Source organism: Tympanuchus pallidicinctus, unplaced genomic scaffold (genome assembly GCF_026119805.1).
Source record: "Tympanuchus pallidicinctus isolate F22 unplaced genomic scaffold, pur_lepc_1.0 scaffold20, whole genome shotgun sequence".
Classification (NCBI taxonomy): domain Eukaryota; kingdom Metazoa; phylum Chordata; class Aves; order Galliformes; family Phasianidae; genus Tympanuchus; species Tympanuchus pallidicinctus.
In genome coordinates this window covers 13,594,208-13,621,586 of record NW_026294722.1, presented here as the reverse complement: position 1 = coordinate 13,621,586, position 27,379 = coordinate 13,594,208, and the positions used below count along the sequence as shown (strand labels likewise).

Genomic DNA, 27,379 nt, shown 5'->3' with positions numbered 1-27,379 from the left:
CTTGGTGAGTGATGCTACTGGACCTTCCAGGGAGATTTGGTTTTGTTTTTTTTTTTTAATGCATCTTCCAGAAATAGTGCTACATGCCTAGGCAGCTCAGCATCCCCAGAACTTGAGTGCATGATGTTTTTGTGCAAAACCTTCCTGCTCATTCAAAATGTGTGGAAGGGCTGGATCTAGTTATTTCCTTCTGCACTGCCACAGCATGTGAACTCTCTCCTTTAAACAGGGAGTGTTTCTATAGCTGTCACACAGAGTAGTCCTGGGGGAGAGACTGAGCATACCAGAGATGTGTCCTGCAGGACTGTGGTTTTGGAGGCTGTGCTATTTTTCAAATGTTTGATTTTGTCAGCAAAAGTGGTACTTAAATTAACAGAATGCTAATAATTGTATTGCAAATTACTGTCTGCTTTCTTTTCTGGCCTACAGAAGCCACGTATTAGGTGGATATTTACCTTTTTTTCTACCTGGTGTTAATCCCTGTAGACCAGTGACATGGCTGGCTGTGGCCACGTGATGTGCAGACATGTTTTAAGAGGTAACTGGAGTCACATGCAGCATGATGGGGAACAGGTGGCAACTATAAGGAGGCAGTAGGTAGGAAAGGGCTTTGACCCTCTGGACTGCTTTTATAGCCCTGCTTGTCTTCCAGCCTGGAGCTCTGGCTGCTGTCCCTTAGGTCTGCAGCCACGCTGCTCTTGTTGCAGTGGACAGAGTGGCTTGACTGAGCTCATGTTCTCTATTGTGCTGCCTATCTAATGCAGTGCTAATGTGGATCTTACAAGTGCAGTTCCTGGCCTTTTTGCAGATCTCACATGCACTGATGCTCGCTATGGGAATTTATATGGCAGACACTCTCTTTAATGTTGCTCAGGTGCTCACTTTCTTGGTGCCCATATGAGCAGTTCACAGCTTTTTTCAAGTGTTCAGATAATGACTTTCTGGTAAGAAGTCTGCTAAGGTAGGCAAATCATGTTGAAATCAGACCATGTCCTGGCATAAATTCTCCCAGCATGAAGGCTGCTGTGTAAGGTGACTCACTTCTGTTGTTACACCCTTTCCCCAAGGATAAGGCATCCCTGTGATGGGAACCAGATGAGGGAGCTGGCCCGGGTTGCACTGGACTTGATAGCAGTTGAGTCAGATATCTAATCAATTAATGTAATTAACAGTTTGCAGTAGAATTATCTCCTCTAGCTGCCCTCCTGGTTGTGCTTACAGTTAGAGGGGACAGTCCTATGGCACCCAGAATTACTTCACAAACTCTTCCAGGTGTCTTGCAGCATAAGTTGCTGATGTTGCAGTGGTGGAAATCTACTGATGAAGATGATGCAATCTGCTGGAAGCTTGTAGTTAAATAACCCCACAAGTACTCTGCTGCTCCCTGTTGCAGCCACCTCGTTCCAATGTTCCCACAATTAGATAACTGGCCACGCATCTATTTACAGAGTGGTATCCCAAATAACTTGTTACTGTTTTGTTCCCACAGCTGTGCTGTGCATCTTGGTTACAGATGAAAAAATAGAAGAACTGAATCTCTGTTGCTGTAAGGGGTGGGTTGGACTTTCACCCATCAGTGCTTCAATGCAGCGTTGTTTTCTGTCTCTTGGAATTTGGGATTTGGGCTTGTTGGGGTGAAGCTTGTCTGCTGTCAGCTCATGGGCATCTTACATCTTCTGCAAGTCTGGCCAGAAACTGGATGGTTTTACAGCACTGCCTGAAGCTGGGATTCACTCTTGGTCTGGTTGTGTTGAAGTCACCAGCCCTAATGAGCAGGGAATAGCCAGTGGTGCAGGAAGGGCTTTCCTGGCTGTGTGCTGGTACATCCCTGGCAGTCAACAGGAGGATGATTCCTCTGCAGCTGGGTGCTGGGATCCCCATGAAACAGGCAGAGCGTAGCAGTCCTGTGTGTGGTGGGAGTGGGAGAAAGTGGGTCCCAAGGCTGCCCATGTGTTGATTGCTGAAGAGGAGCAGCTTTTTGGACCCTTGTTGATTTGACAGACACCTCAACCCCACGTGCTGGGGATTAACATCACAGCCACAGCTTGAGCAAGTGGGAAAGTGTCCAGCATGTCATCAGATTGGTTTCTATCTTCTGCTCACACAGGACACCTGAAAACTAAGGGCTTTCCCACCTCTAATTTGGTGCTTTCCCACCTCTTTACTTATCACAGGACTATTAATTTCAGAAGCACTGTAGTTGTTTTTGGCCTTTGAAAGACTGATAGGGAGTAAATGATGTTCTTCCCATACTGAAGTATGGTGACAGTGCTGACAGCATGGTGAATTCTTTATATATGTATATGTGAGGATGAAAATTGATTTCTGCAGCATACACTCCAGGCCTGTAACTTCTTGTTATAGGATCAGTTCCAGCATTCCAGTTCCTCAGCTTCTTGACAGCATTTCTCTCACTGATGCCTGCAGAGGAGGGGCTTCTGGTGGAGTTACACCTTTCTTACCAACCTTTAACTAAACCCTGACTGAGACTTCAGAGCAGCCTTCTTGTAAGGGATGGAGCTCTATGGTCTTCAGTTGCTTACAATTGGTATCATGAGTCATAATCTAACAGATGTCCCAGGTCTTCTGGCAGCCTTGATGCAAGGAACGTGTCTGGTATCTGTTCCTCTGAAAGTGTGGCTTTGTTTTCTAAACAATCTGAATGTTTTCTTGGAGGTGCTTTATAAGAAAATGTAGAACTGATTCTTATGTTTCCCTGTCCAATATCACTGGCCTCAGAAGTGACCTGAGCTACTCAAGTGTTCCATCCCCTGGCAGCGGTGTCAGAGTGCTGGGGGCACAGAGCGCTGCAGTGTGAGCTGAAGGCTTGGCCAGGGGTTTGCTCCTGGTTCAGCCTGAGATGATGACGGCCTCCCTCTGCCCTTGTGCTGTGCCCATCTCTGACAGAGGTGCTTCTTGTGTCTCACCTCGACCCAAACTTACAAGTTAAAAACTGGTGTTCTAGGCCTATGGCTACATGATGACAGCTTGATTATTTTTGTGTAGCAATTCTTGTTTTCTAAGGACACAAGATGAAAGCACTTGCTGGACTAACCTCAGAGAACCTGACCTGGTACCAGTCTATACTGGGGATTTTCTTGTAATAGCTACGTTATAGCTCTGTGCTCAGAGATCCCTTTGAGCTAGAGAGGGCAAAGGCTGAGCTGAGGGGAAAGCTCGCGTCAGAATACTGGCATTTCACTTGGAAGAGTAAGCAGCTACTACTGTGAATTTCATCCTACAGCCAGCGTTGGTGTTTGACCATTGGCATGAAGTGGCTGGTCAGATAGTGATGTGCTCTAGTGCTGTAATTATTCCCTGGCCAAGTGTGGGGAAAATGGCCAAGCTGAGAAATAGTTCCAACCTTGGGCAGTCCTCAGACTGTCTGCTCTGGCTCTGCTTTTCAGGGAGCTGGAGAGGTGGCGTTGTTCACTGAGCTGGTCATCATTCCCTTTGGTGTCTGTGTGAGACAAGGTCAGGCCAACACCCAGTGCTTCTGCAAGGCCAGCTCCTTAGCCAGGGAAATCCACAGTGGTTTTCTTGCAAGCGTCTTTATCCTTGATTTGTGAGGAAGTCTCCACAAGGAGCAGTTTGTGCAGCTTGCTCAGCTCCTGCAGGAAGACTCTCCTTGGCCTGTACACTTTTATGTTGTCTCTACCTTTGTATTCCAGCAGCTGTCTGAATGCTCCAGCTTTGCCAGTTGGAATCACAGGGTTGTGAACAAGTCCCAAGACCTGCCTGTCAGTATCTGTGGTGATCTCCAAAGGGGTTGGTGGCACAGCTCTTTGGCGTATTGGGACCCTGAAGACCCCTGCAAAAAGACCTGTATCTGCTGTCTAGAACTTCAAACTTGGTAAATCCCTGGTATGAGAAGCAGGGCCGTAGCTGTTTACCTTATTTTTGGTGTGTGACTTGCGCCTTGTGTCAAACTGAATACCACAGGTCTTGTGTTTTTGCCTTTGTACTGCTCCTGTTATTGCTTAGGTGGTTTTGTAATTAACAGAAGGGCTTCTGCATCTGTTTAGAGCAGGGCTTCACAACCAAAGAAGAAAAAAACCTGCTGATGTTTGTGCTGCTTGGACAAGTGCAGATGACTGAGACAGCCCTGATGAAACTGATGTACATGCTGGAAGGGGAAGCTAAAGACGAATAGGAAAGAGGAGCATTTTGGATAGACTTTTGAGGCTGTTCCATGCTTCTAAATGAGTCTCCCTGGAAAGCTCCTGACATCTGTTTACAACTCTTCTGACAGAGCAGCTGGAGGAGGTTTTACAGTGCCTTCCCAGAAGGCTCATGCAGCCCTGGGCAGTCAGGGGAACGCCAGTGAGATTGCATAGCTGTGGCTGAGTAAGGAGAGATTTCTTCCAAAAGCATTTCTGGTAAACTGTCTTCCACTGGACCAACTTCACAACTGTCAGGCTCAAGTTCATTCACTTTACCTTCCTTAAGCCACTCTAAACCAATGCTTGCTGCCTTCTTCCAACCCGGCCAGACTAACAGCTTCCATTGGTGCTGTGAGACAGATGAGGAAAACCAAAGCACCAATGCTGGAAACCTTGCTTGGTTTACTAGTTGATGTTTCAGCCTTACAGGTGGAGTCCCTGCAGCAAATATGTTGAATAATCTACGGAACAGCCCTAAGATTCCTGAGAATGTGATCTGGACAGCGTTTGCTTTGTAGTTGGAGCTGTGCAAGAAGTGGGTTGAAGGGTGCAGAGAGAAATTGGTGGTCTGTCAACTGGAAGAAAGTCCCAAGCAGAAAACAGGGCTCAAACTGGGAAAAGCAATGTAGGGAAATGAAGCCCTTAAGTCTTGCAGCATGTAGCTTTCAAGACAGGAAAACAGCGTGGGGCAGCTGAGCAAAGTCCTGAACGCACCATGGCAGACAAGATGGCGTGAGAAGCAGCATAACTAAGTGTTGTTCAGACTTGTTGCCTAGTAACTGAGTCTGTTAAATTGATGTGGTAGGACTGTTAGCCTCTCCTTTGCATCCTTTTTCTAGTTACAAGCCTTCAAAGTGCTTCCTGGCGAGTTCTGCAAGCTGGAGGACCAGGCTGACGTGGGTGTGGGTGAGCAGGTACTGCATGCATGACTCCAGGCCTTTCTCCTGCTGCCTGTACTTGTGGCTGAAATGCAGTGGTGTGGGCTCAGATTGAAAGATTGCAGGGACTCTTCAAGGCAGTGCAATGGGAGCCTGGGGTTTTGGAGCCCCTGGTAAAAAGCAAAGCTTGTTAATGGCTTGAAGCTGTTCAGGTCAGAGTTAGCTCTGTATGCTTGCAGAAGACTCTGTTGGTGGCTGAGGTTTGTTGTGCTCTTTCATTTTGGAGCCTGGAACAGTGGTTTCTTTGTCTCATTGTCTCCTTGATTCCCAAACAAAGCATTCCAGAAAGTTTAGTCCTGATACCTCCTCCCTTTGGAAGGGTGGGAGAACAGAGCATTCTCCTGGGAGTGTTTGTGATATTTGAAATTCCTAGGAAATCACAGTTGAGGACTCTAGGCCTATAGGAGGGCGGTGTGAGCGAAGTCACTGGAGACAGTCTGTGCTGTCTGTCTGCCTCCTCTGTGCCTAGACAGAGAGAAGGGATGTTAGAGCTCAAGAAGTGCAGCGTTGTTGGAACATAGGTTAGTTCGTAAAGGAGTATGCTGAAAACCAAGCGATGATAACAGCTGTGCTTTCAGAAGCTTTCTAATAGCTTATCCAAAAGGATTAGAAGGTTGAAATATTTGCTTAATTGCCTGCTGTGGCTCTGAGGACTGACTTTGTCTCCTCAGATCAGATGAGGGGTGCGCAGCATTGCCAGTTCTGGTTGGCGCAGCAGCTAACTGCTGTCAAATTTAATGCTAATGATGAAGGAGAGCCTGATTATAGGAGGCCTTTTCTGCATGTTCATGTTGTGTATCTTTCAACTAATGCTGTATTAGACTGAATTAGAATATGGAATAGTTTTCTCAACCTGGAAAGCTTGTCCTGTGCTTCAGCTAACAGAAGTTTCCCAGCAACTTTGACTTTGATTCTTCAGAATAATGTGGCATAATGTTGCCACATCTTGGTTTGTACGTTCTTAAGGCAGGAAATGGCTTCAATTGAATCTAAATATTAAAACCTGTTGAGACGATTATAGCTTTGACAATGTAAATCTTGAGTGCTGGCTGCCTGGCAGGAAATTTCTGAGCAAGAAGACCCTCCTGAGTAATGTTTAGACTTTCTCAGGGTAGGTAAACATGGGGAGAAGTGTATCCAGGCCTGATGCCTTTCCCATCTCCCTTGCACAGAGACTGTTGCGCTGTTGTTCTGCTTGTCTGCTGACACATGTGCTTTCCCTGCCCCTGTGGGTACAGGGTGTGGTTTGTTTGGAGCTTACAAAGAATTCCTCATCTCTGGGTGTGGGGGGAGTTTTTTCCATAATGTTCTGGCAAAACCATCTCTGCTGCTTTTCTGGTGGCATCACTGAATAGTTGCCATAGCCTAAAACAGCTGGAATTTCATCTTGTGTGAGCAGATGCCACCAAGTCCCCTTCTGGGGCTGGATAACATTTGGAACCCAGTAGCTGAATGCTGTGGAGAAAATCTTGAGGCAGAATAAAGTGACAGAGGATTTCTCCTCTTGCTTCAAGGTTTCTCGCCAGCATCAGTGACAATTTCTACCTGTTCTGTCTGCTGTCTGAGGTAGGCTGGAGGACTGCTGCTCCTGGTAGTGAAGCCATCCCTGAGGAGTCCCACTTATACCAGGGGAGCAAACAAGAACTGAGATGTTGCTGTCACCAGTGCAGCCCTGTTCCTGTTATCGCAGTCTGCTGACAAGCTGCTGCTGGCTGCCATCAGCACTCTAAGCACCCTCTTAGCTGGTTCTTCTGTGAACAGCATTTAAATGGCACACTTAAAGTAATGGCAACCCATCCCCACTGATTCTAAAGCTGTCTGCTGGTGGGACCAAGACAGTACAGTAAAAGCTGCTGCACTGGGGACACTTGACTGCAATTCCCCCAACATCCTGCACCAGCTAGTGGCAATGTGCTTGGGTGCCCAGAAGCTCTAGGGGTGGCTCTGCCATGCTCCTGTAGCTGCAAAAAGTCCTGGACAACAAGTGGGATGGATGAAGAAGTGTGGGCAGTAGGGCAAGGGGGGGGAATCCTGCTGCTCTGTGCTGTGAGACCCCACCTGGAGTACTGTGTTCAGATGTGGAGTCCTCAGCACAGCAGAGACATGGAGCTGTTGGAGAGCATCCAGAGAAGAACCACAAAAATGATCCCAGGATAGAATGCCTGTAAGTACAGACAGAGAGCTGGGGCTGTGCAGCATGGAGAGAAGGCTGTGAGGTGACCTGAGAGCAGCCTGTCAGTATCTAAAGGGGAGCGACAGGAAAGAAGAGGACAGACTCTTCAGCAGGATCTGTGGTGACAGAACAAGATGGAAGGGTTTCAAGATCAAAGAGGATGGATTTAGGTTAGATATAAGTAAAGAGTCTTCTGCAGTGAGGGTGGTGAGGCACTGGAACAGGTTGCACAGAGATGTGGATGCCTCATCCCTGGAGACTTTAAGGTGAGCCTGGATCAGGCCCTTGGAAACCTGATGGAGCTGTGGTGTCCTTGTGCATTGCAGGGGAGCTGGGCTAGATGACTTTTAAAGGTCCCTTCCAGCTCTAGAAATTCTGTGATTTATGGTGGGACTGGAGCATGTTCACTCAGCCAAACAGGAGATACATGGGAAGTACTGCAGAGTAGCTATTGGTAATGTGCCAGGTGGATGAATCCCTCTTTCCTAGCAGACAAGCAGTTGGGTTGTTGCACTTGGTGCTCAACTTACTGCCTCTACTTTGAAAGCTTGCAGTGTTCCTCATTTGATATGGGAATAAATGCTTCAGATTTTTTTTTTTTTTTTTTTTTTTGGTACTTGAGAGGTCAGCAGATGCTAAAATAAGTCTGAATTGTCGAGCTTTGACATGGGCAGGAACAGACTTGGGTTAACAAGCAGTCCCGTATGGGTTTTTAGCCATGTGTTTTTTGACTGGGTGTGACTTTGAGGAGGTGTTAAGATTCCCTGGATTCCTACAGTGGCATAGTTGAAAGCATCTGCAATGCAATCCTCTGATTGAGAGTGGTGTGTTATCGCTTAAAGCAAAGTGATGGCAAATGGAAAGGAATATTTGATATGATGCATAATCAGCTTGTGGGACCTACTTCTGCAGGATATTCTAGAAACTGCTAGCTTGGAGGAAAATCTAATAAAATCTTTCTTAAACACTGAAGATTAATGCTATTACTCTTGTTTCACTTACAAGTGGCTATAGCAGTGGATGAACAGAGGGTGCTCACTGATTTCTTCTTAGAATAGCCTGACCCTGACTAGTGCAGCTTGACACTTCGTGGAGCATCAGTTGCTCCTGTAGCAGTAGGTAAGTTGACAGTGCTAGGTTAACATCCCCAGTGGAGAAGGGAAGCAGCCTGCAACATTGTGGCACTGGCTAATAATTTGTGTCTGGTTCACATTTGTGCCTCTAATTAATGTGTGCTGCCTTAGTCTCTCTATATAAAAGTTACAGTAGTGATGCTGAACACAGAGAGGCTCCAACATGGTCAGTGCTCTGTGTAACATCACAGCAGCCAGCTCAGAACAGCACTCTTTGAAGTGCCTCTGGCTGTTCTGTCTGTGGCCTGGGATGGTCCTGCACAACTCTCACTCTTCACAAGGCCTCCCTAATGCATTTGGGGCTGCTGAGTCAAAGCTGCCCCAGATAAAAGCTGTAGTGGGAGGTCTGCACTAATGTTCTTCTAGCTCCTCAGTGAAGGAATCATCACTTCTGGATCACTGCAGTGTTCCTGTACAAGAAAGGAGGGATGGGGCTGCAGTAAGCACTGTTCCTGAGGGACAGTCCTCATATTCCATGGAAGATAGGGCTCCAGGTGTCTTCAGTCACTTTCTCTCCTGCTTTGCAGCAGATCAGTGTGGTCTCTAATCTCCTGACTGACTGGTGGTCTCAGCGCTAAGCTCTGTGTGCTTCTGCTCTGCACGGATGGTCACTGCGTGGGCACGGCCCAGGTTCTTTTTGGGGCAGGCACTCTGGCACGCTGAGGTGGGTGTGCAGCCACGCTGCGCTGGGTGATGCAGTGAACCCCGTGCTGTGGCACTGCTGCTCTCCCAGCCCCAGGTGCCTCCATGGCAGTGTGCTCTCAGCTGCTTCTGCATCCCCTGGGCAAAAGCAGAGGAAGAACGGTGCATCTGAGTGTGGCTTCACAGCCACGCTGAGCCTGTGTCCCTGTGGGATTCCACACACTTGTAGCATGGTTGATTTTTTTTTTGTTGTTGTTTGGTGGGTCTAGGATGATGCTGGCTGTTCTGTAGCTGCTTGTTGACTTCTGCACAGGCAGGCAGTTGGCTGCAATGTGATGGTGCTGTGGGCAGGAAGCACAACAGAAGCAGGAGCAGGGATGGAAGGTGGGTTTTCAGATATGGTGCTCCAGGCCCTTCATCTTCTTTGTGGCCCTCTGCTGAACTCTTTCCAGGAAATTCCTGTCTTTTTTGTACTGGGGAGCCCAGAACTGGTCACAGTACTCCAGGTAGGGGAGGGCTGTGCAGGTGGAGCCACAGCAGTGGGAACTGCAGGGCAGAGTGAGCAGCAGAAGGAATCGGATGGAGTGCCCTCTGCCCAGCTGTATCAGACAAGCTGGCAGCATGGATACTTAGTCACCCCATGTTGCTGCCCAGGAGCTCATCTAGGCACCAGTGACAGTTTTTAAGACTTTTGCTGCTTATTAGTGAATTAACAGCTTGAACATAAAATATTCCTGTACATTGCTACTCTGCCAGCTGAGTTGGAGAGCTGCCTGAGTCCACAATACAGATGGCGAGCTTGCTGATGCAGGGCTGTGGAGCAGGGTGGAGTTGCATATAGCTGCTCTTTCTTGCTTTAAAAAAACCTGTGCTGAAATGACTTAGGGAGGGTGAGGAGAAGTTACAGTGTCGCTTCTAATACAAATAGAAGCTCCAGTAACAGTTGCTGTAGATGTGTTTGGGAGGTCTGTGGCTTGCATTCTCTGCAGCATGTGTTGTCCTCACAGTAACATTAACTGTGCCCTGAAGGGAGGAGGTGACCAGATGGGTCAGAAGCCCAACTGTGAGAGATGCTGTATTTTTAAACCCCAGCATTCTTGGGTGGTGTCATCTGATGCCTCTTGCCTCTCCTTAAATCCGTGACCTTCTGAAAGGCTTCCTTGCAAGAAAGGGGAGGAAAAAAAAGCTGCTGTGCCCTGCCATCGTAGCAGGTTTTGGTATGTAAGTGCTTATTATTTAACTTCTGAGTGTTGCTACAAAGTTTGAGTAGGAGCATCTCCAAAGTGCTCAAACCTGGTATGTTGAAAAATCCGAAGCTCCTTAAGGGGTCACAAACCTCAGCCTTTCTTTCCCTGGGTGAGTTTTCCATCTCCCTCTGCAGAGCACTGGGGCCTGGACATCCGGTCAGAAGTGGCCATTAAAGTGCCTTGCAGTCCTGAGTGGCAGTGCTGTGCCCTCCTGCCTGTCCATGCCTCACCTTGTGTGGCCCCTGGCCCAGCAGCACAGCTTCCCCTGACTGTTAACTCACTTCTCACCTGGGACCATCTCGGTCACAAATGAGCAGAGTACAGATGGTAGAACAGGCCATTTTGTGGTGAGCTTCTGGATGAAGGTTGTACCTTTAGTCAAGAAATACATAGCTAATACTCAAGGACAGCCTTTGGGTTTTGTATTTGCATGGTGGGGAGGAGCTCTTACTGTGGCTGTTCTACTTTGAAGTTGCTCCCTTGCGTTCAAGATCCTTTTCCTGCAGATATGTTCATTTCTTTTGTTTCCGTAATATTTAGGAACTTAATGTACCTAGTAATGGACAGGTAAATGCAAGGCAGCTGCTTGTGTCTTAATAACAGGCAGCAGATGAATAAATATGCCAGCTGAGCCCTGCAGATCTGCAAGAGTGCTGTGACCAAGATGGGTACTGACCTTTTTTTTGGTTGCAAGAGACATTTTTATAATAAAAGTGGAAAGTCCTGTGAACCAGAAGCAACAGGTGCTGGATCTCTGCTTGCTTGGCCAGCAACTGTTTTCCAAGCTAGGAAGCAAAGATGTGTTTGCACGTGACTTCATAATGTTGTAGCACTTATTAGCATGGCAGCACTTACTCTTCGTGATGAGGAGGATACAAGTGTTAGCTGCTTTGGCTGACTGCTGGCTCGGTTTTAAGGAAGTGGATATTTCTCTTGCCTTAAAGCTAAGTAGATAGTTATTCTGGCAAAGAAATGTCAGGTTGTTGAAATGTAGAAGCCTACTACCCCGTAGTACCCTTGGGCAGCAGGAGGCTGTGGTGTGGATCAAGTATGTCTGGTATGATGGTGGGTGCTCCTGGGGAAAGCCTGCGTGACGTGTGGGAAGAATGGCCCTGTTAGTAAGGGCACGTCCATTTGGCATGCTCATCTCACAGGTGAGTTACTGCTGTTGATGTAAGGTGGAAATAGTCAGTTCCCATATCTGCAGACCTGCCTTCCATCTCCGTTCCTGCTTCAGTTGTGTTCCCTGACATTGTGATGCTGCCACATCTGGCTGGATGTGCTGGTGAAGCTGGCACTGTGTCCCAGGGCTGGCTTGAGGGGGTGCCCGTGCCTTTGGGAGGGATGGGGCAGTGGGCACCAGCACCAGACATCACTGTGTCTGTCCTGAAAGCAAGTATCTGTCTTCAGAATGGCAGTATAGTTGGTAGGGAGAGAAACGATCGCACCCAGCCAGCGGTGGGGCAGTGGCTGCTTTTTTGTGGCTGTCATTGCATGTGTGCAAGCAAGCTGCTCGGTGTGCTGCCCTACTTGGAGAGCTGTGCTTTGCCCGGGGGCTGAGGATGAGGAAGTTGATAGGAGGGGAATGAGAGCTTGGATTTCTCTGACCTCCTTCAGAACAATCCTACGTGCAGCCAGAGTCCATGGACTCAAGCAGGAGGTGTCATGTGCAACTGGTGGTGCTTCCTTCCTGGCATCTACAGTTACAGTGAGCAAAGCTGGAGGGGCTGGCTTGGTGCTGAAGGTGTTGGTTTTGATTATCTGAGAGCTTCAGAGGGCCTGGGCTGGTCACAACGCAGGTCTTGATAGGCACATTCAGTTTCCAAGGAAGCAACACAGGCTGGAGTGCAGCAAGAGCAGGCATGGATGACCTACTCTGTAGTTAAATTGGGGGAAACTTCTGGAATGGTTGCCTTCATCCTTACAAGAGACTTTTAACTTCTTAAACTGGGAATATTGTACTGCTGTGACTAAGAAGCCTGGGATGTTCCTAGAGCATGTGAAACATAACTTTGTGTTGCAAGTACCAAGTGAGCCAGCTAGGAAAAGTGCCTTCCTAGACATGTTTTAGAGCAGAGGATGCCTTGTGGGAGCTGTGACAGCAGGTGGCTGTCTTGGCTGGGGTGATGGTGAAATAGTTCAGAATTTTTACTGTAAAGGAAAAAGGCTCTTTTATACATGTCAAGAGCAAGAAGGGATCTAAAGAAAGCACTGGACTGATTCTTGATGAAGATGGTCACTTAACAGGTAGGCATGAGGAAACAGAAGTTCCTTCTGTCTGTCCAGTTGTATTGCTTCCAGTAGCAATTGCTAGGGGGAATCATTTTTCCTTGGACGTCCTACAAACAAGGCATCCTGTGGGTCGCTATAGCTTCAGTCTTGTGTTGTGCAAGTTCATGGAAATCAGAGGTTAGGCTGTTTGGAATGTGACTGTTCTGGTATTGTTTGCTGTTAAAAGCTACCTGTAAATATGCCCCTTAAACAAGTCTGGAGACGTGACCAAAATGCAACTTAGGGCTGTTCTTGTTTGCTGCATTATTATTGGGAAGCTTCATTTAAAAGGCAAAGGAGTTTGTCTTGTAGTGGGAGAGATTATTTTGACGTGTGTTGCCTTATGCAAGGGATGTCATTTCTTCAGATCTTTCTATGGAGAAAGAGGATGCATAGGGCACAAAAGTGGTTAGCAATTTGAGCTCTGTTAATACACCTCACCTTCACAACCGATTGTGACTTGGAGATTTTAGTTCAGTAAAATTGGGGATGGTGTGATTAGGTCTTTAAAGCCATGGGGATTGACAAGGAATACCACTGGTCTATGTTGAATCGACCGGAGCAACAAAGTAATTGCACTTTGTGCCAGACACACACCAGCGGCATTAGTGTTTAAATCTAGACCCAAATACCTTGGCTACGATCTTGGCAGTGCTGCAGGTACTGAGCAGGTAAGTTCAGCTTGCTTGTGTTTGAACAGGGGCCTCTCAAGGCTGCAGTGGATTTAATATTCTTTTCTGACTCCTGTGCTTTGGTCTTTCAAGAAGCAATTACCCAGTTCAGAAGGAGAGGATCCCAGTACGCCCAGCTGCTTTGAGGGTCAGAGCAGCCCTCCAGGTTAACGCTCTGAATCTGAAGCTCTTTTGCCTGAAGTCAGTGGGTGCTGCCCAAGGCCCTGCGAGCAGCAGGTAATGCCATGTGGAAGATGCTAATTTTGAAACATGCTGCTTTCTAAAAACAATTGCACAAGGAAGGCTATAAACAGACAGCCCTCCCCTGGCCCATCAATCATCCACGGCAGTTGTAAATTCTAATGACTTCCTTAAATGAGCTGTAGGAGATCCTATGGGTGGAAAGGGTCTGGTGCTGCAGAGCTGGAGGCTTAACCAAAGCTTCCCTTCCTCTTGTTCTTCAGCGCCTTTTTGCAGTGCTGGTTGATACTCACAAATTTGAGTGGTGCTGACAAACAGCAGAGTAAAATGTGTACCTGCTCCACTGCCCTCCTGGGCTGCAGCTCCGTTTTGCATCACAAACTGAAACAGCAATGTAGTAGGCTGTGACCTGCATTGAATCAGGAGCTGCTCACTGCTGGGGCTGACCAGTGGCACAAGGCATGCTGCTGCCTGGTTGGTTCATAACGTTTCCCCCGCAGAAATAGCACAATGCACTTGGCTTCCTCAGGGCTTCTTAACTCTTCCCACAGACACAAGAAACACTGAAATTTCGTATTTGCGTTGAGGGAGAAGGACTGCTTGTTGCAGGTCGATTTATCCTGCATGGCTTTTGAAGCCCATTTTAGGTTAGGTTTAGGTTCATTGTGGTTTCTGGCTTTGCAGTGGAAAGTCCCTGCCTTATGATTGCAGAGGGTTTCAGTGGGATTAATTTGTAACTGCACTCATCGAAGCATTCTTAGTTTTCCAAGGCTCCAGGTCTTCATGCATTCCTTCCACTTGCATGGGCTGTAGGCTCTTAAGAAGTCGCAGGCAGCTCTTTGACCATGCATTAGTCAGTGGAGCATTTTGTTGCTGCACAGTAGGGTTCCTTTTTAGCAAAATCTGTGCTCTTCAGCTGAGCATCTCCTGGAACAAGAAGTTGCTGCTTTGCTCTGTGTACACAGCATTGCAAACAGTATTATTGCTTATAAGTGAGTGGAAAGCTGAATTTGTGTAACTGACCCTAAACACCACCTGTCTTCCCTAAGAAATCTGCCCTTTTTTTGTCTCTGCTGATGTGCTGCCCTCCCCTTGTTTTGCCTAGCTGCAGTATTCGATATCAGATAGCAGCTGATTTATTCTCTTAATTACAGTACTGCCCTGTGGGCATAAACAGCAGCTGGGAAACCCAAGCTGTGCTGCTTGAAAACACAGCAGCAGAAGTGCCAAAGCAGTCAGTGCCATCAGCTCTGCCCTGTGTGGTGTGATCTGCCCAAGGCTCACTGCTGTCTGGAGGGGGGCACAGTGTTGGAGGAACTGAGAGGATGTGTGATGTAAGGAGAAGAGGGCTATGGGAGGCAGGCTTTCTCTTCTGCCCTTTTGGGTAGTTTTGGCTTGTCCTGGTTAATAGCTGCCTCAGTTCCTGGTACAGTGACATGTGGCATTGTGAGCATCCTGTGTTTGGTGGTGTAGCCTACTTTGTGTAAAGGGGCTTTTCCTCTTGCTTCATTCAGTCTGATCGTCCTACAGTGCTCTGCAGGATTGAACTGTACAGGCTGGGTGTAAGACTTGGCCCAGAAATTGGTGTAACAATCTATGATGTTCCTGTATCAGGATAGCTTTGCTGAGGTGCCTGGGCAGAGTCCTTACCTGTGGGGTGCTCCATGGCACCCTTTTCCCTGCCCAGGAGAGCTGCTGCTGACCATGCTCACATGAGAAGTGCTTCACCCATCTAGCATTGTGACCAGATAGTTGTAGCCAAGACCTGTCCTGAGAGGTTTGAGCAGGTGAACATCTGTAACAAGCGAAGTTCTAACGTGGCCAGATCTGTAGTGCACCCGAGGAGATTTGCAGTAGGGAACTTGGGGAGAGAGGCAGCAGTTATGCAGTGTCTGGTGCTTTGGCCTCCTGGTTTGTATGTCTGCACGGTGCTGAGAAGCATTGCTGTGGGCAGAGGCCATGCTGCAGTTCAGCCTGCGCTTGTGCAAGTGCTGCCATTGAATCTGATACCTCTGCTGAACTCAGCATCCTGGGTTCAAGGTTGACTTGCTTGGAGATGCTAAACAGTTCTGATCTGATGCTGCTTTGAGCATCTGTTCATGTCTTGCTGCTGTCCTGGTGCGTGAGCTTGTGCCCTGCAAAGGAACGGGGGTGGTGTGGGGCTGGCAAGCTGGAAGCAAATGCTGGTATGATTACAGTCAGCAGCTGGCAGTGCCCTGGCAGGACAGCAGCGCACTGTTTATGTGACCAATCAAGAACTGGCTGAAGGATGTGTGTAGCTGTGTTTTGGCATGTAAATGTGAGAAGTTGCTACACTTGTCTGACCTTTTAGGAAATCACTGTGGGTGGCTTTTCAAGAGCCTAATATGTTCCTGTTCTGGCAGGACGTACAGCAGCTCCAGGCTTGGGCTGTCCTGAGCAGTTTACACAGCTTGTGTCACCGTAAGGAATAGCAGCAGGAACAGGTCAAGCTGAAAAACTGCCCAGTGCCCATACAAAGTAGCTTGTCTGAATATTTTTCAGCTGTGTGCTTCCCAACTGTATGGCCCTCGTGGCTGCAGGAGGGACCTGTGTCAAAAGGGGTGTGAGGGCTGGGGTGAGCTGGCAGGAGAGCTCTGGTGGCGTCCAGGTCACTGCTCACTCTGTATTCAGTCTGTGCATTGGGGCAGGAGGGAACTGGTATTGATTTGCCTTTCTGAGCTCCTCTAGGGCTTCATTTTCCTGCAGCAGTTGGGACCATTAGCTGTGCAAACACTTGTGGGAGCATGGGTCTCCTCTGTAACCCCTTTCTTTTAGCTCCTTTGAAATAGAGCTTCTAGCCATTAATAAAGGTACCTGTGGAGTGTGTAAACAGCCCATGATGCAAAATGCATTGCTGTGCAATTGTCTGCAAGCGGTATGGCCACATGCCTGGGGCACACAGGGTGGCATGCAGGGACATTCCTAGGTAGAAAAAAGGAGGAGCTGTGGGACTTGGTTGCCTGAAACACCCCTTCCCACATGGGTACTCAGGTGTAGTGGAAGAATGGTTTGGGATGACACGGCTTGCTAGACCAGAGATGGAACAAAGGCAGGGTTTGGGTGACTGGGGGAGGAATAAAACTAAGGTGAAAAGAGGGGTGAAGGGATGACGGGGGCCAGGTGCGTGTCATGCTTGCTAGCTCTGCCCTGCCCAGCACGGTCTGTACGGTTCATATGAAAATCCTGACTTGGGTGAGGGTTTTGTGCTCCCCACATCGTGGGATGAGGCTGCAGGGGGCTGCAGCGAGGCCAGATCACAGCGTCCTCGTGTCCAGGGGCAATGACTGTGTGACTGCTGGGAAAGGTTGAGCTGGTGAGTGGGGGATGCAGGCTGGGAGCAGGGCGAGTGGGTCTGCAGGGCCTTCAGCGTTTGGCTTGTGTCCCCAGACTGAGGAGCCCCCAGTGCAGACGGGCAGTGGGCAGGCAGAGGCAGCTCAGCTGCTGGAGGACCTTCCTTGATGAGGCTGGTGCTGATGTCTTTTGGGGACTTTCTTCTGGTCTGTGTGTCTGACATTGTGTGCCTATGTGTCTGCAGCTGTGCGTGTATCTCCGTTGCTGTGTGGAGCAGCACAGCCTCACCTCTCTGGCTATTAGATCTGGTGTGATGTATTTTCCTGTAATGTACAGCAGCTAGATTTTTATATTCTTACATCTAATAAATTTTATGGCTTCTTTCCATTTTTATAGGAAAAAACACCACCCTGGTCCAGATACTGAAAGTTGTCAACTGATGGGACAAAGAGCTGAGACACTTGGCTGTACTAGGACACTAAAACATAGGGCTTAGCCAAAAAGAGTTCCCTCAGCTTGGAGACTTACACCTGCCAAACCTTGTAGCAGTCTTGGGAGGCTTCTCTGTACCTCTTCTCCATTACTACTAGCCTTTCACACATCATGGTATTTCTTTTAACTTCTTTTGCAAGCTAGCTCTGGCTCTGCCTTCTGCTTCCCATTATGCTTTGGTTTGGGTTACTCGGTATGAGCTGCTGGCTGTAGGCTGTCTGCATTTCTGCCTTCAGCTTCTGGTTGGAGACTCCTCTTGGATGTTGTGACTGACCTGCTTTTTCTTTCTTTCACTGTATCTGTCTGCCTCTTCTATTCTTCATTCTCCCCACCTCCATCACTGCAGGTTCATCATGCCTAGTGGCATATAAAAAGACTCCACCTCCTGTCCCACCTCGGACCACATCAAAGCCGTTCATCTCTGTCACTGTGCAGAGCAGCACTGAATCGGCACAGGACACCTACCTGGACAGCCAGGACCACAAGAGCGAGGTGACCAGCCAGTCGGGACTGAGCAATTCTTCAGACAGCTTAGACAGCACCAGGACACCCAGTGTTACGAGGGGCAGCATCGTGACTCCAGCGAGAGACACTCCAGAGCTACCGCAGAAAAATGCAACTTTGAAAAGCGACAAAGGGACTCTGACGAGTGAAGAGCCCAAAGTGGAGAACGTCCCCAAAAGAAAACTGTCATCTATAGGAATACAAGTATGGAGCAGTTTGTTCTTCTTTGTGTCCTAAGAAATGTCTTTAACCCATCTATTTAGCACGTGTGTTTTGTGTGACCAGGTGTGCATCTGAACCCACTCAGAATAGCTCGTTATACTAACTTCCATGTTCCTGGGGGAGGTAGGGCAGAAGCTTTCTGTAACAGACCTTATAAGAGACTTACAAGCTATTTCACTTTGAAATATTTCATGAATCAGGGGGACCCTATGAACTGAGTGGGTCTCTCTGAGAGGCGTTCTGGTGCTAGTAAACCTGCACTGATCCCGTGCTCTGCTCCCACTCCTTAGTGCCAGTCTGTTCCTTGTCCTTTGTGGTTCGTGGGACAAATTTCTTAGGAGTGATGGGCCCCTCTACTTGCCATCTGCTGCAGTGTGATGTGCAGAGCTCTAGGCAGATGGGAGTGCTTCTTGGTGGCCTCTGCTCCCCTGGGCTGCCTGGCAGTGTCAGCAGGTTGCTGCTGTTCCTGCTGGAAGCATTTAACTCTATGGAAACTAATGGAAGTAAGTTGTTTGTTCTGTAGGCAAAAGAGAACCCACTGAGTAGCATAAACCTGTGCTTTATTCAGCTAATATTGTCACCTGCAATTGCACTCCTTGTGGGCAGATTTCCTGGGCACAGGTGGCTGGTCCCTGCAAACAGCAATTCTGTCCCAAACTGCTGGCTTAGTGTTGCAAGTTATAGACTGCAGACAGGAATGTGAGCACTTCAGCAAGTCCAGATCAGGAGCTGGGCTTTGCAGGTCACCATGTGTGTACTGAACAAGTTCTCCATGGCTTTACACTGGGATTTGCTGACCAGTTAGGTACGCAGCTCAGCAAAGGCTTCCCTGTGTGACTGGTGGGGCAAAGCATGTGTTAACAGCCATGAGCAAGAAAAGTTGTGTTGGAGAGGCTGACTTCATTCCTCTTCCTTTCCTGAGTTTGTTCCTGTGCCACCTGTCCACTCCCTGGATTTCCTTCCTGAAACCTTCTAAGCCTTTTATCCAGAGCTATGGAGAGTGTCAGTCCCTGGAAAAGAGGAAGCTAGGCTTTGCTGTCAGTCTTAATTGGATTGTGAAGCTCGTGGCCTTTGCCCATGTCAGGTGCCACGTGCAGCTGCTCCCCTGGGGACATGCAGCCCTTTCCCAGCCAGTGCCATGCAAACAGCAGATGGCAGAGCCGGGTGCGCTCAGAGCAGGTGCCTGGCAGCAGCCCAGTGGGGTACAGCCCTGATGCTCAAGTGGAGGCAAATTGATGCAGCAGCCTGGCACCTCTCCTAACACAGCTCTGCAGTTGGTGTGTGCTGTCTGCATGCTGTGTGTGCGTGTGTGGACTCCTCCTGTCTACTAATGTGAATTCCAGCAGCAAGTTCTTGTGTCTGTTTTTGTCTGTATTTCTTTTGTTTAATAAGGTTGACTGCCTTCAGCCAGTGGTCAAAGAGGAGCCTCCTCCACCAGTCACCAAATTCCAGTCCATCGGGGTTCAGGTAGAAGACGAGTGGCGGTAAGTGAAAGACTCGGGCTTTTGTAATTCTTACTCCTTTCTTCTAAATTGCTCTTTCCCATTTCTTAGATCACCTTCTCCCCTTATTCTAATATGAATGGTGTTGAGTGGGGGCCCGTGGATAGCTTTTCCTCCCCAGCACACACCTGCTGCAAACAGCACTTAGTCTGCAAACAGACAAATCAGTGGCAGGTTGAAATAAATAAAATAGTCCAAGATGTAATTAGAATTGTGCATCAGTCCTCTCATCTGAATGGCCTATTGCAGTAAGCAGGCAACCTTACGATTTTGTCTGTCCGAATGTGTACTGTGTTTGTGTGTGAGAAGGGGAAGAGGAGGCTCAACTGCAGGCATAATAAGCAAATGTCTTTAATGGTTAGTTGTGCGACCAGACAGGTTGAGTTCTGCTATTTAATATGTTTGGGTTTGATCTCTCCAGAAACAGCCACTCTCGCAGTATGTCCTCCAAACAGGATACAGACTCTGACACGCAGGAACCCAACAACTCTAGCTGTAAATCATCTGAGAGAAGCGTTGCTGAGTGCCCCCAACACAACAACTCTGTTGGTGTTGATACCAGTGCCAGGCAACCAGCCAAGCCCTCACAGATTAAGAGAAACCTCTCCTATGGAGACAACACTGACCCAGCCCTGGAGCCTTCCTCTCTCCCTCCTCCTGACCCTTGGCTTGAGACATCATCTGCCTCGCCATCGGAACCCACGCAGCCCGGAGCCTGCCGGCGGGATGGGTTCTGGTTTCTGAAGCTGCTGCAGGCAGAAACAGAGCGGTTAGAGGGCTGGTGCCGCCAGATGGACCAGGAGACCAAAGAGAACAATCTCTCTGAAGAAGGTAGGTGCTGCCAGCCTCTGGACACAATGCTGGAGCAGCCCAGTAGCTCCTCCTTTAAGAATTAAAGCAGAGTACTGGGCTGGCTTTCTGTGGTTAAATTGCTGATCTCCCACAGGGTCACAGTGGAACCTGGAGGTGAGTATGCAGCAAGGAACAGTTTGTCCTTGGGAAGGACAGGAAGGATAAGGCAACTTGCTTTAGCAAATGGGGTAAGAAATAACGCAGTTGAGAAGATTTCAGAAGCTGCCATCACCATTAAGAAGTCAAAGCAGCTAAAAGCTTGACTAGGTTGTTTTCAGAGAGGCTGAGAGCTTTCTCCCTGGCCACTCTGTTTTGATTAAGTGCACAAGTAAAAGTTTACCTGGTGGTGGAGTGGAAGGCACCATAACTGTGTGCCTGTGTGATCTGGCTTGTCTTCATGGCAAAGAGTAGGTTTCTTTGTAGGGGAACATCTCACTGAATTCCTGTGAAGTATACCAAAGTCACATACACAGGAAACACAAGGGCACTTGATTTTACTGGGCTCAGTCACAGCTGGACTTGTTCCATTATTTTCAAATGAATTGGCAAAAGCTCTGCTGCTTACAATGGTAATCATGCTTAGGTGTGTACTGAGTGACAGAACCAAGTACCTGGGCTGCAAGGAGCACAATTTCAAGGCCTGTTTATACCTAAGAAAGGTGAAATGGTGGTGAGATTTAGTTATAGCTTGCTGTCACTGCTGGGGGCATTTGATCTCTAACTGTATCACACTGTGATGCTGCACTGGCTCCTGAGCTGGACAGTCAGTGCTGGGGCTCTGCACGCTTCAGAGGGACAGAGCATGTCGTGTTGCTCTTGCTCTGCTTGTGGCAACACTGCCTTGGTATGAAGAGACACAGATTGATGTGATGTTAGATCTGTGACCTTAAGAGCAATCTCCTAGTAGGTTTTGTAACAAAGAATGTGGTGGGTATAAAAAAAAAAAAAAAAGCCCTGCTTATGTCTGTCCGGTCAAGCACAGATCTATAAAGATTCAAACTGATTTGGGAGAACTGCATCAGGCTAGGGAGAAGGAAGCAGATCATTCCACATGTGCTCATTACGTATTTGTGTGCTCCGTGAGTCTCATCCCTGCCTTTGCAAGGGAAAAGCCCATATTTAGCACTTTTCCATAATCAACCAGAAGAATGTTGCTATGCTCAGAGGCTCCTTGGAGGCCCACTAAGAGCAGCATAAAGCCCTGGGTTTTAGAAGCATTGTGATTAAAAACACTTGCCTGACAGTCTTTTAATCCATTCCGGTAAATAGAGATTGGAGACTGTTCTATGGAGAAGCAAGGGACATTGCTGCTTTTCCTTTGTCCATGGGCAGAAGAGCAGGCAATGATGATCTGTGAGCAGGTGCCAGCTTCAACTCCTCTGGCTGGGCTTGCAGCCCATCACACGAGCCACAGGGTACTTCCTGCAAGCTCTGTTGCCATGATCTTCTTCTGTTGTCCTGCTTCTGACCTGCTCTAGATAGAAGGAGCAAGGATGGATGGCAAAGACAACCACAGACTGTAGTTTCAGTGCATCTTTGTTGCCTGAGAGTAGTTAGTTCTTAACAGATCTCTGTAACTGCTAATGATTATTTCTTGCTCCAGGAATGCCTGAGTTTGTTGCTGCACTTATGGACTGCTCAATTAAGCCCTTTCTTTTCTTTTCCACCCTCTAATAGTCTTAGGAAAAGTCCTGAGTGCAGTGGGCAGTGCACAGCTACTAATGTCACAGAAGTTCCAGCAATTCCATGGCCTCTGTGAACAAAACTTGGTGAGTCTGGTTTTATTCCTGCCTCTTTCTGGGAGTGAAATACAGCTGCTTCAGCAGCACAACAGGAATATTGTTATGCTGACAGCGGTACAGAGCAAAGCCAGAGCGGCTGTAGCCTACAACCTGACCGCTGTGCTGTGATGGATTCGTGCTGTTTCCAAATAGCAGGTGAGCAGTGGGTGGCTGAACAGGCACTTCTTAGCTGTGCTCTGCTCAGGGATGAATATTTGCAGTTTGTTTTCGTGCTTGTGTGGCACAGAAATTCTCTTCAACTGCCATTCAGGCACACTAAAGGGCACCTGCAGAGTCTCCTGTAGGTCTGATGTCATGTAGCTGTTCTGCTGTGTGTCCTGGAAACCACTTCTTTGTTGCTTCTAAAGGACATTTTGAGGTGAAACACAGATTTTTACCAAATGGGGGGTTGTTTGAAAAGCACGTTGTTTTCCAAAGATGCTTACTTTGCATGTAGATAATGTGGATGGTAGGGCTGTCCCAACACAGTTGTCTCTGGTTAATCACAAAACGTGGCTTGAATCAGATCTCTTCAAATTAATGCGAAGGTTTGCCCTTGCTGAGTTAACTTGAGGATGGGTGGGAATCTAGGATTTGGGGGTTGTCTCTTTCCTCTCAAGGTTTTGGGTTTTGCAGAATTCTTGAGAAGTATTCCCCTTTACTTGCAAAAAACTCAGAGAAACTCGAGAAGAAGAAGGATGTGAATGTTCCCTTGCAGATCCTGGAACATGGCTGAGAGAAGAGCAACAGCAACACCAGCAGCCAGGCTTTCAGCAATATTCTGTGTTGAAATTTTCCTTTGACACATTGTGTTGAGTTGCTTTGATTTAATCCTGTGCTTTCCTGAGACAGTGAAGGCCTATATTGGCAGTTTAGGTGCCTGAGAATTAGGGAATTTCTGTTTTTAATGGTGGCAAATTTACTTCAGCTCCTTTAAAATTTTTTCAGAAGTTACAGTGATGAAGCGCTGGTTCTGCTGCCCAGCAAAATGTGGGTGCTCCATCCCTGGGGGTGCCCAAGGCCATGGCTGGGCCCTGGGCAGCCTGAGCTGAGGTAGGGCAGCCAGCCCACAGCAGGAGTGGGGATGGGGATTGTAGGGTCCCTGCCAGCTCAAGCCCTTCTACAATTCTATGAACCTATAAGCAAGTCTAAGAAATCACAAAATCAAAGGGGTTGGAAGGCTTCTCTGGAGTTTCCTGGTCCCACCCCACTCTTAGAGCAGGTCATGCAGGAAAGCATCCGGGTGGGTTTGGATATCTCCAGAGAAGGAGGCGCCACCTCCTGTGCACAGCCTGTGCCAGGGCTCAGGTACCCTCGCTGTAGAGAAATTCCTCCTTGTGCTCAGACAGAACTTCCTGTGCTCCAGTTCCCACCTGTTGCCCCTTCTGTCACTGCGCACCACGGAAAGGGCCTGGCCCCATTTGAGTTCCTCACTTCAGATACTCATAGATTTTCTGCCTCCCCCCCAGTCTCAGTTATCTCTTCCCCAGGCTGAACAGCCCCAGCAATCTCAGTCTTTCCTCATACATCGTACAGGGATGCTTCAGGCCCTGGAGATCTTTATGGCCCCCTGCTGGACTCTTTCTAGGACATCCTTGTCTTTTGTGAACTGAGGCACCCAAAACAACACAGAACTTCAGATTTGGCCTCAGCAGGGCAGAGGGAAGAACCACCTCCCTCACTCTGTTGGCCGTGCACCCTAATATACCACTGGCCTTCTTGGCCACCGGGGCACACTGTTGGCTCATGGGCAAAGTGCTGGCCATCAGAACACCCAGGTCCTTCACCACAGAGCTTCTTTCCAGCATGTCATCCCTTAACTGTACTGATACTTTCAGATGTGTAGCAAAGTAGTTTTGCCTGTGAAAACACTGGCATGCAAGCTTTCCAGCTGTCAGCTGTGGTTTGCATTGTGCTGTATCAGTTCCTATTATTCCATTCCCTTAAGTTATGATCTATGTACTTTAAAAAAAAAAAAAAAAAAAAAAAGTGTTGTAGTTCTGAATTGCATGCCAGAGATCTTCAGTTGGAGGTTGCTGCTGAGGGATTAGACTTAACCAGGGATGCCATGAGGAGAAAGGTGCTGTTGCCTTCTGCTGCAGAGTACCTTTTAGGATTATTTTTCAGTCTCCAATATAAGAAATTCTGTCAGGATCTTTTCTTCCTGATTGCTGCAAGAAAAACTTCTGTCTGTAAATGATGGCCTCATGCTTGTGCCTACTTAGGGCTGAAGTTTCTTAAGGGGTTTTCGAGGCTTCAGTCGTTAGAAAAGAGTAAATGTAAGCTGTACAGGCATATTCTTTATGATGTATTTTTATGCCTTCCCTTGTAGAACCCTAATGCCAATCCCAGACCCACAGCCCAGGACCTAGCTGGGTTTTGGGACCTCCTGCAGTTGTCCATTGAAGACATCAGCATGAAATTTGATGAGCTGTACCACCTGAAAGCTAACAGCTGGCAATTGGCAGAGACACCGGAGAGAAAGGTGAGCGTGGGGCAGTTCAGAGCGGTGAGAGCACTTCACAGATACTTCCAGTATGATATCTACTCCTGTCTGCAAACAGAAGATCTCTAGGATGTTCTCTACCTTCTATTTCTGCAGCATAATCCCTCCATGTAATCTACCTGCCTGTGATAATAGTTCTGGCACTTGCAGTAATGAGATTGTATTGTTAATCAGCCATCCTCCCAGTGCATGCTTTCATGCCTCTTGAGTAATAGCGGAAGCAATTTTTACAAGAGGAAGATGGGGAGAGTGTTGTACACTCAAAGCAGTGATGCAGAGGCCTCTAGTGTTACAAGCACTGCATAAGTACTGGTGCCTGGGTGGTATAAAAAGCATCTGCTGGAGCCTTTGGAAATCCAGGGAAGGCTGCAGCTCAGGGCCACCCTGTCTGACCACATATGAGGGGAAGAAAGAATGCTATGGCTATGGGCAGCGCAGCGTATTAGGGCTTTGCAGTTTAGATGATGTTCAGTCTTTGTGCTGTGCTGTGCTCTGATTTACAACTGGGCCGCAGATACAGCTAGAAAAAAAGAAACCCAGTCCATATCATGAAAAGCAAAATAGAGAGCTTATTTTATCATGAATGTCTTGCTCTGGAACTGTTCCTACTTCTTGCACTTGTCACTCATAACCTTGTTTCTTAGCTCTTCAGGCCTCGAGAGTCCCCACCATAGCAGGGAGCAAACTTCTGTATGTGCATTTTTATTTTATGTTTGGGTTTTTCCTTACTGTCTCCCTAAAGGAAGAGAAGAAACCACCCCCTCCAGTGCCAAAGAAGCCAGCAAAGTCCAAATCCCAACTGAACCGGGACAAAGCCTCTGATTCAGACAAGCAGCGCCAGGAAGCTCGCAAGCGTCTCATGGCAGCCAAGCGCGCTGCCTCTGTGCGGCAGAACTCGGCCACGGAGAGTGCAGACAGCATCGAGATCTACGTCCCCGAGGCACAGACACGCCTTTGAGCGAAGGGGCAGAGGAAGGAACCGTGTGGTTTTTATAAGTCATTAAAAAGGGAAAAGAAAAAAAAAAGGTTCTCTCTAAACTAGTGTGATTTATTCAGTCTAGAGACAATGAGCCATCCTTGAAAAGGGCTCCTGAGTTGGCTTTTTCTCTCAGCTTTAAGTAATGAAGATTTTAAACATAAAAAGAAAAAAAAGAAAAAAAAATACCCCTCATTTTCTCACTGGCTGTGGTGTTGCTGAATGGACTGAACAGACTCCTGGAACCTCCAGCCCCTCAACTTGGAACTTCAATCTTTTTACTTGTTCTAACTAACGAGAATTATTAGCCTGTTTACAAGAAGAGGACAACAAAACATGAAGCCTTGAGCACTTGCCATGCTGTGTTTTTCTTCCTCCTTAGTTCTGTTCTTCCTTCTCATCCTTTATTTTTCCCCCTTCTGCACCCTTTCTCCTTCCCTCTGCATGGCTTTGTTTACTGTGTTAGAAATAACCTCTCTTCCACAGAGCTCCTGAAGAGAACACCTATTCAGTGTGTACTACTGTTGCACTCTGCTAGCAAGCAGCCTTTCTTGGTTTTCTTTTTTGTTCTCCTTTTGATGGGGATAGGGGGTGGGGGGAGGATGGGTGGGCAGGGACAGGGCATTGGGTTCGTATTCCTGTTTTAATGAAGTGAGAGGATGACAGGATCTGTGGAATGTAATGCAGAGTTGCTGAAATGCAGCCTGAAAGCAAACGTGCAATAAGCTGGCAAAGGGGGCAGTGATGGTGCTTGGCTGGCAGTGCCCTACCCCAGGCACAGGAGGGGAGCTGAAGGACCACAGAGCAACTACAGACACAATCCACACATGCTTCACTTTGAGTTTTATTTCTATGCCCCCCCCCACCCCCAAAATTATATCCCCTGAGTTGCTTGTTAGAAAGAAGCTGCTAAACACTGAGGGACCTGTTTCAAAGTGGGCTGGGTGTGTGTGCTGGTGTTTCAGGGTGGAAGGACTGGGTTTTGTACAAAAAGGAAGGCAGGGGTGGCTAAAGGAAGGCTGCCTGCCTGTATGTATGTGTACATATGCACATATACACTTAGTAGTACCTGTACATTTAATTCATACACACGTATACATGCCCATACACAGTGCAGATTAGAAGCACCTTTGAGAGGATGGGCATATGTATAGCATATATTTTTACATGTACTATATCTAGATGTGTGTAAAAGTGTGTGTAAAAATATATACCCTGTGTGTAATCAGATGACTATTTTTTCCTTATCTCCCTGCTCTTTGGGTAGAGAAAGGATTGCTAAGTATTTTTTAGCCCATTTTCCCCTTTGTAGGCTCCTTTTCAGTTTGGCTTCTTGAAGCCAGAGCTGTCACCACCCAATTCTTTGCCACCCCCTTAAAATAAGCATTTGGTCCTATTCTGAGTGATCTTGCTGGGGACTTTTTTTGTTGTTGTTGTTCACTTGCTTGAATGAGTTGGGAGATGGTCTGCTACTTTCATGGGGGTGGGGGTGGAATCCCAAAGAAGTTTCAGCGAGGGTGTTGGTGATCCAGAAGGCAAAAAAATAAATAAAAGTGAAACCTTGAACGATGTGTGAGTCAGCATTCTGTACTGACCAGTGGGGTGCATGTGTGTGCTTTTGGAGATGCCTTCATAGTCATACAACGGAAGTATATTTCCATCAAAGTTTGGCTGTAAAGTAACATACTCAACTTTGTGCCTAGAGAGACTCACTTGGCGATTACACCGTTGGGTTTCTGGGGCGGGCTGGGAAGCTTCTGCATTTTTTGAGATCTCTAGCACTGAAATTGGGA

General features: G+C 47.8%; 1 protein-coding gene across 5 annotated transcripts in view; it reads left to right on the top strand.

The window, feature by feature from the left end:
* Window positions 1-27,155, top strand: part of DLGAP4 (DLG associated protein 4) — a 155,006-nt gene extending 127,851 nt beyond the window's left edge. For all 5 annotated transcript variants that reach the window (XM_052683688.1, XM_052683687.1, XM_052683689.1 and 2 more), the window contains 6 exons: window positions 17,590-17,951; window positions 19,362-19,453; window positions 19,893-20,302; window positions 22,001-22,092; window positions 24,437-24,589; window positions 25,353-27,155. In XM_052683688.1, the coding sequence (XP_052539648.1) occupies window positions 17,590-17,951; window positions 19,362-19,453; window positions 19,893-20,302; window positions 22,001-22,092; window positions 24,437-24,589; window positions 25,353-25,568 (1,325 nt within the window). In that variant the 3' untranslated portion in view covers window positions 25,569-27,155. The remainder of the gene's footprint in view (window positions 1-17,589; window positions 17,952-19,361; window positions 19,454-19,892; window positions 20,303-22,000; window positions 22,093-24,436; window positions 24,590-25,352) is intronic.
* Window positions 27,156-27,379: the final 224 nt, after the last annotated feature.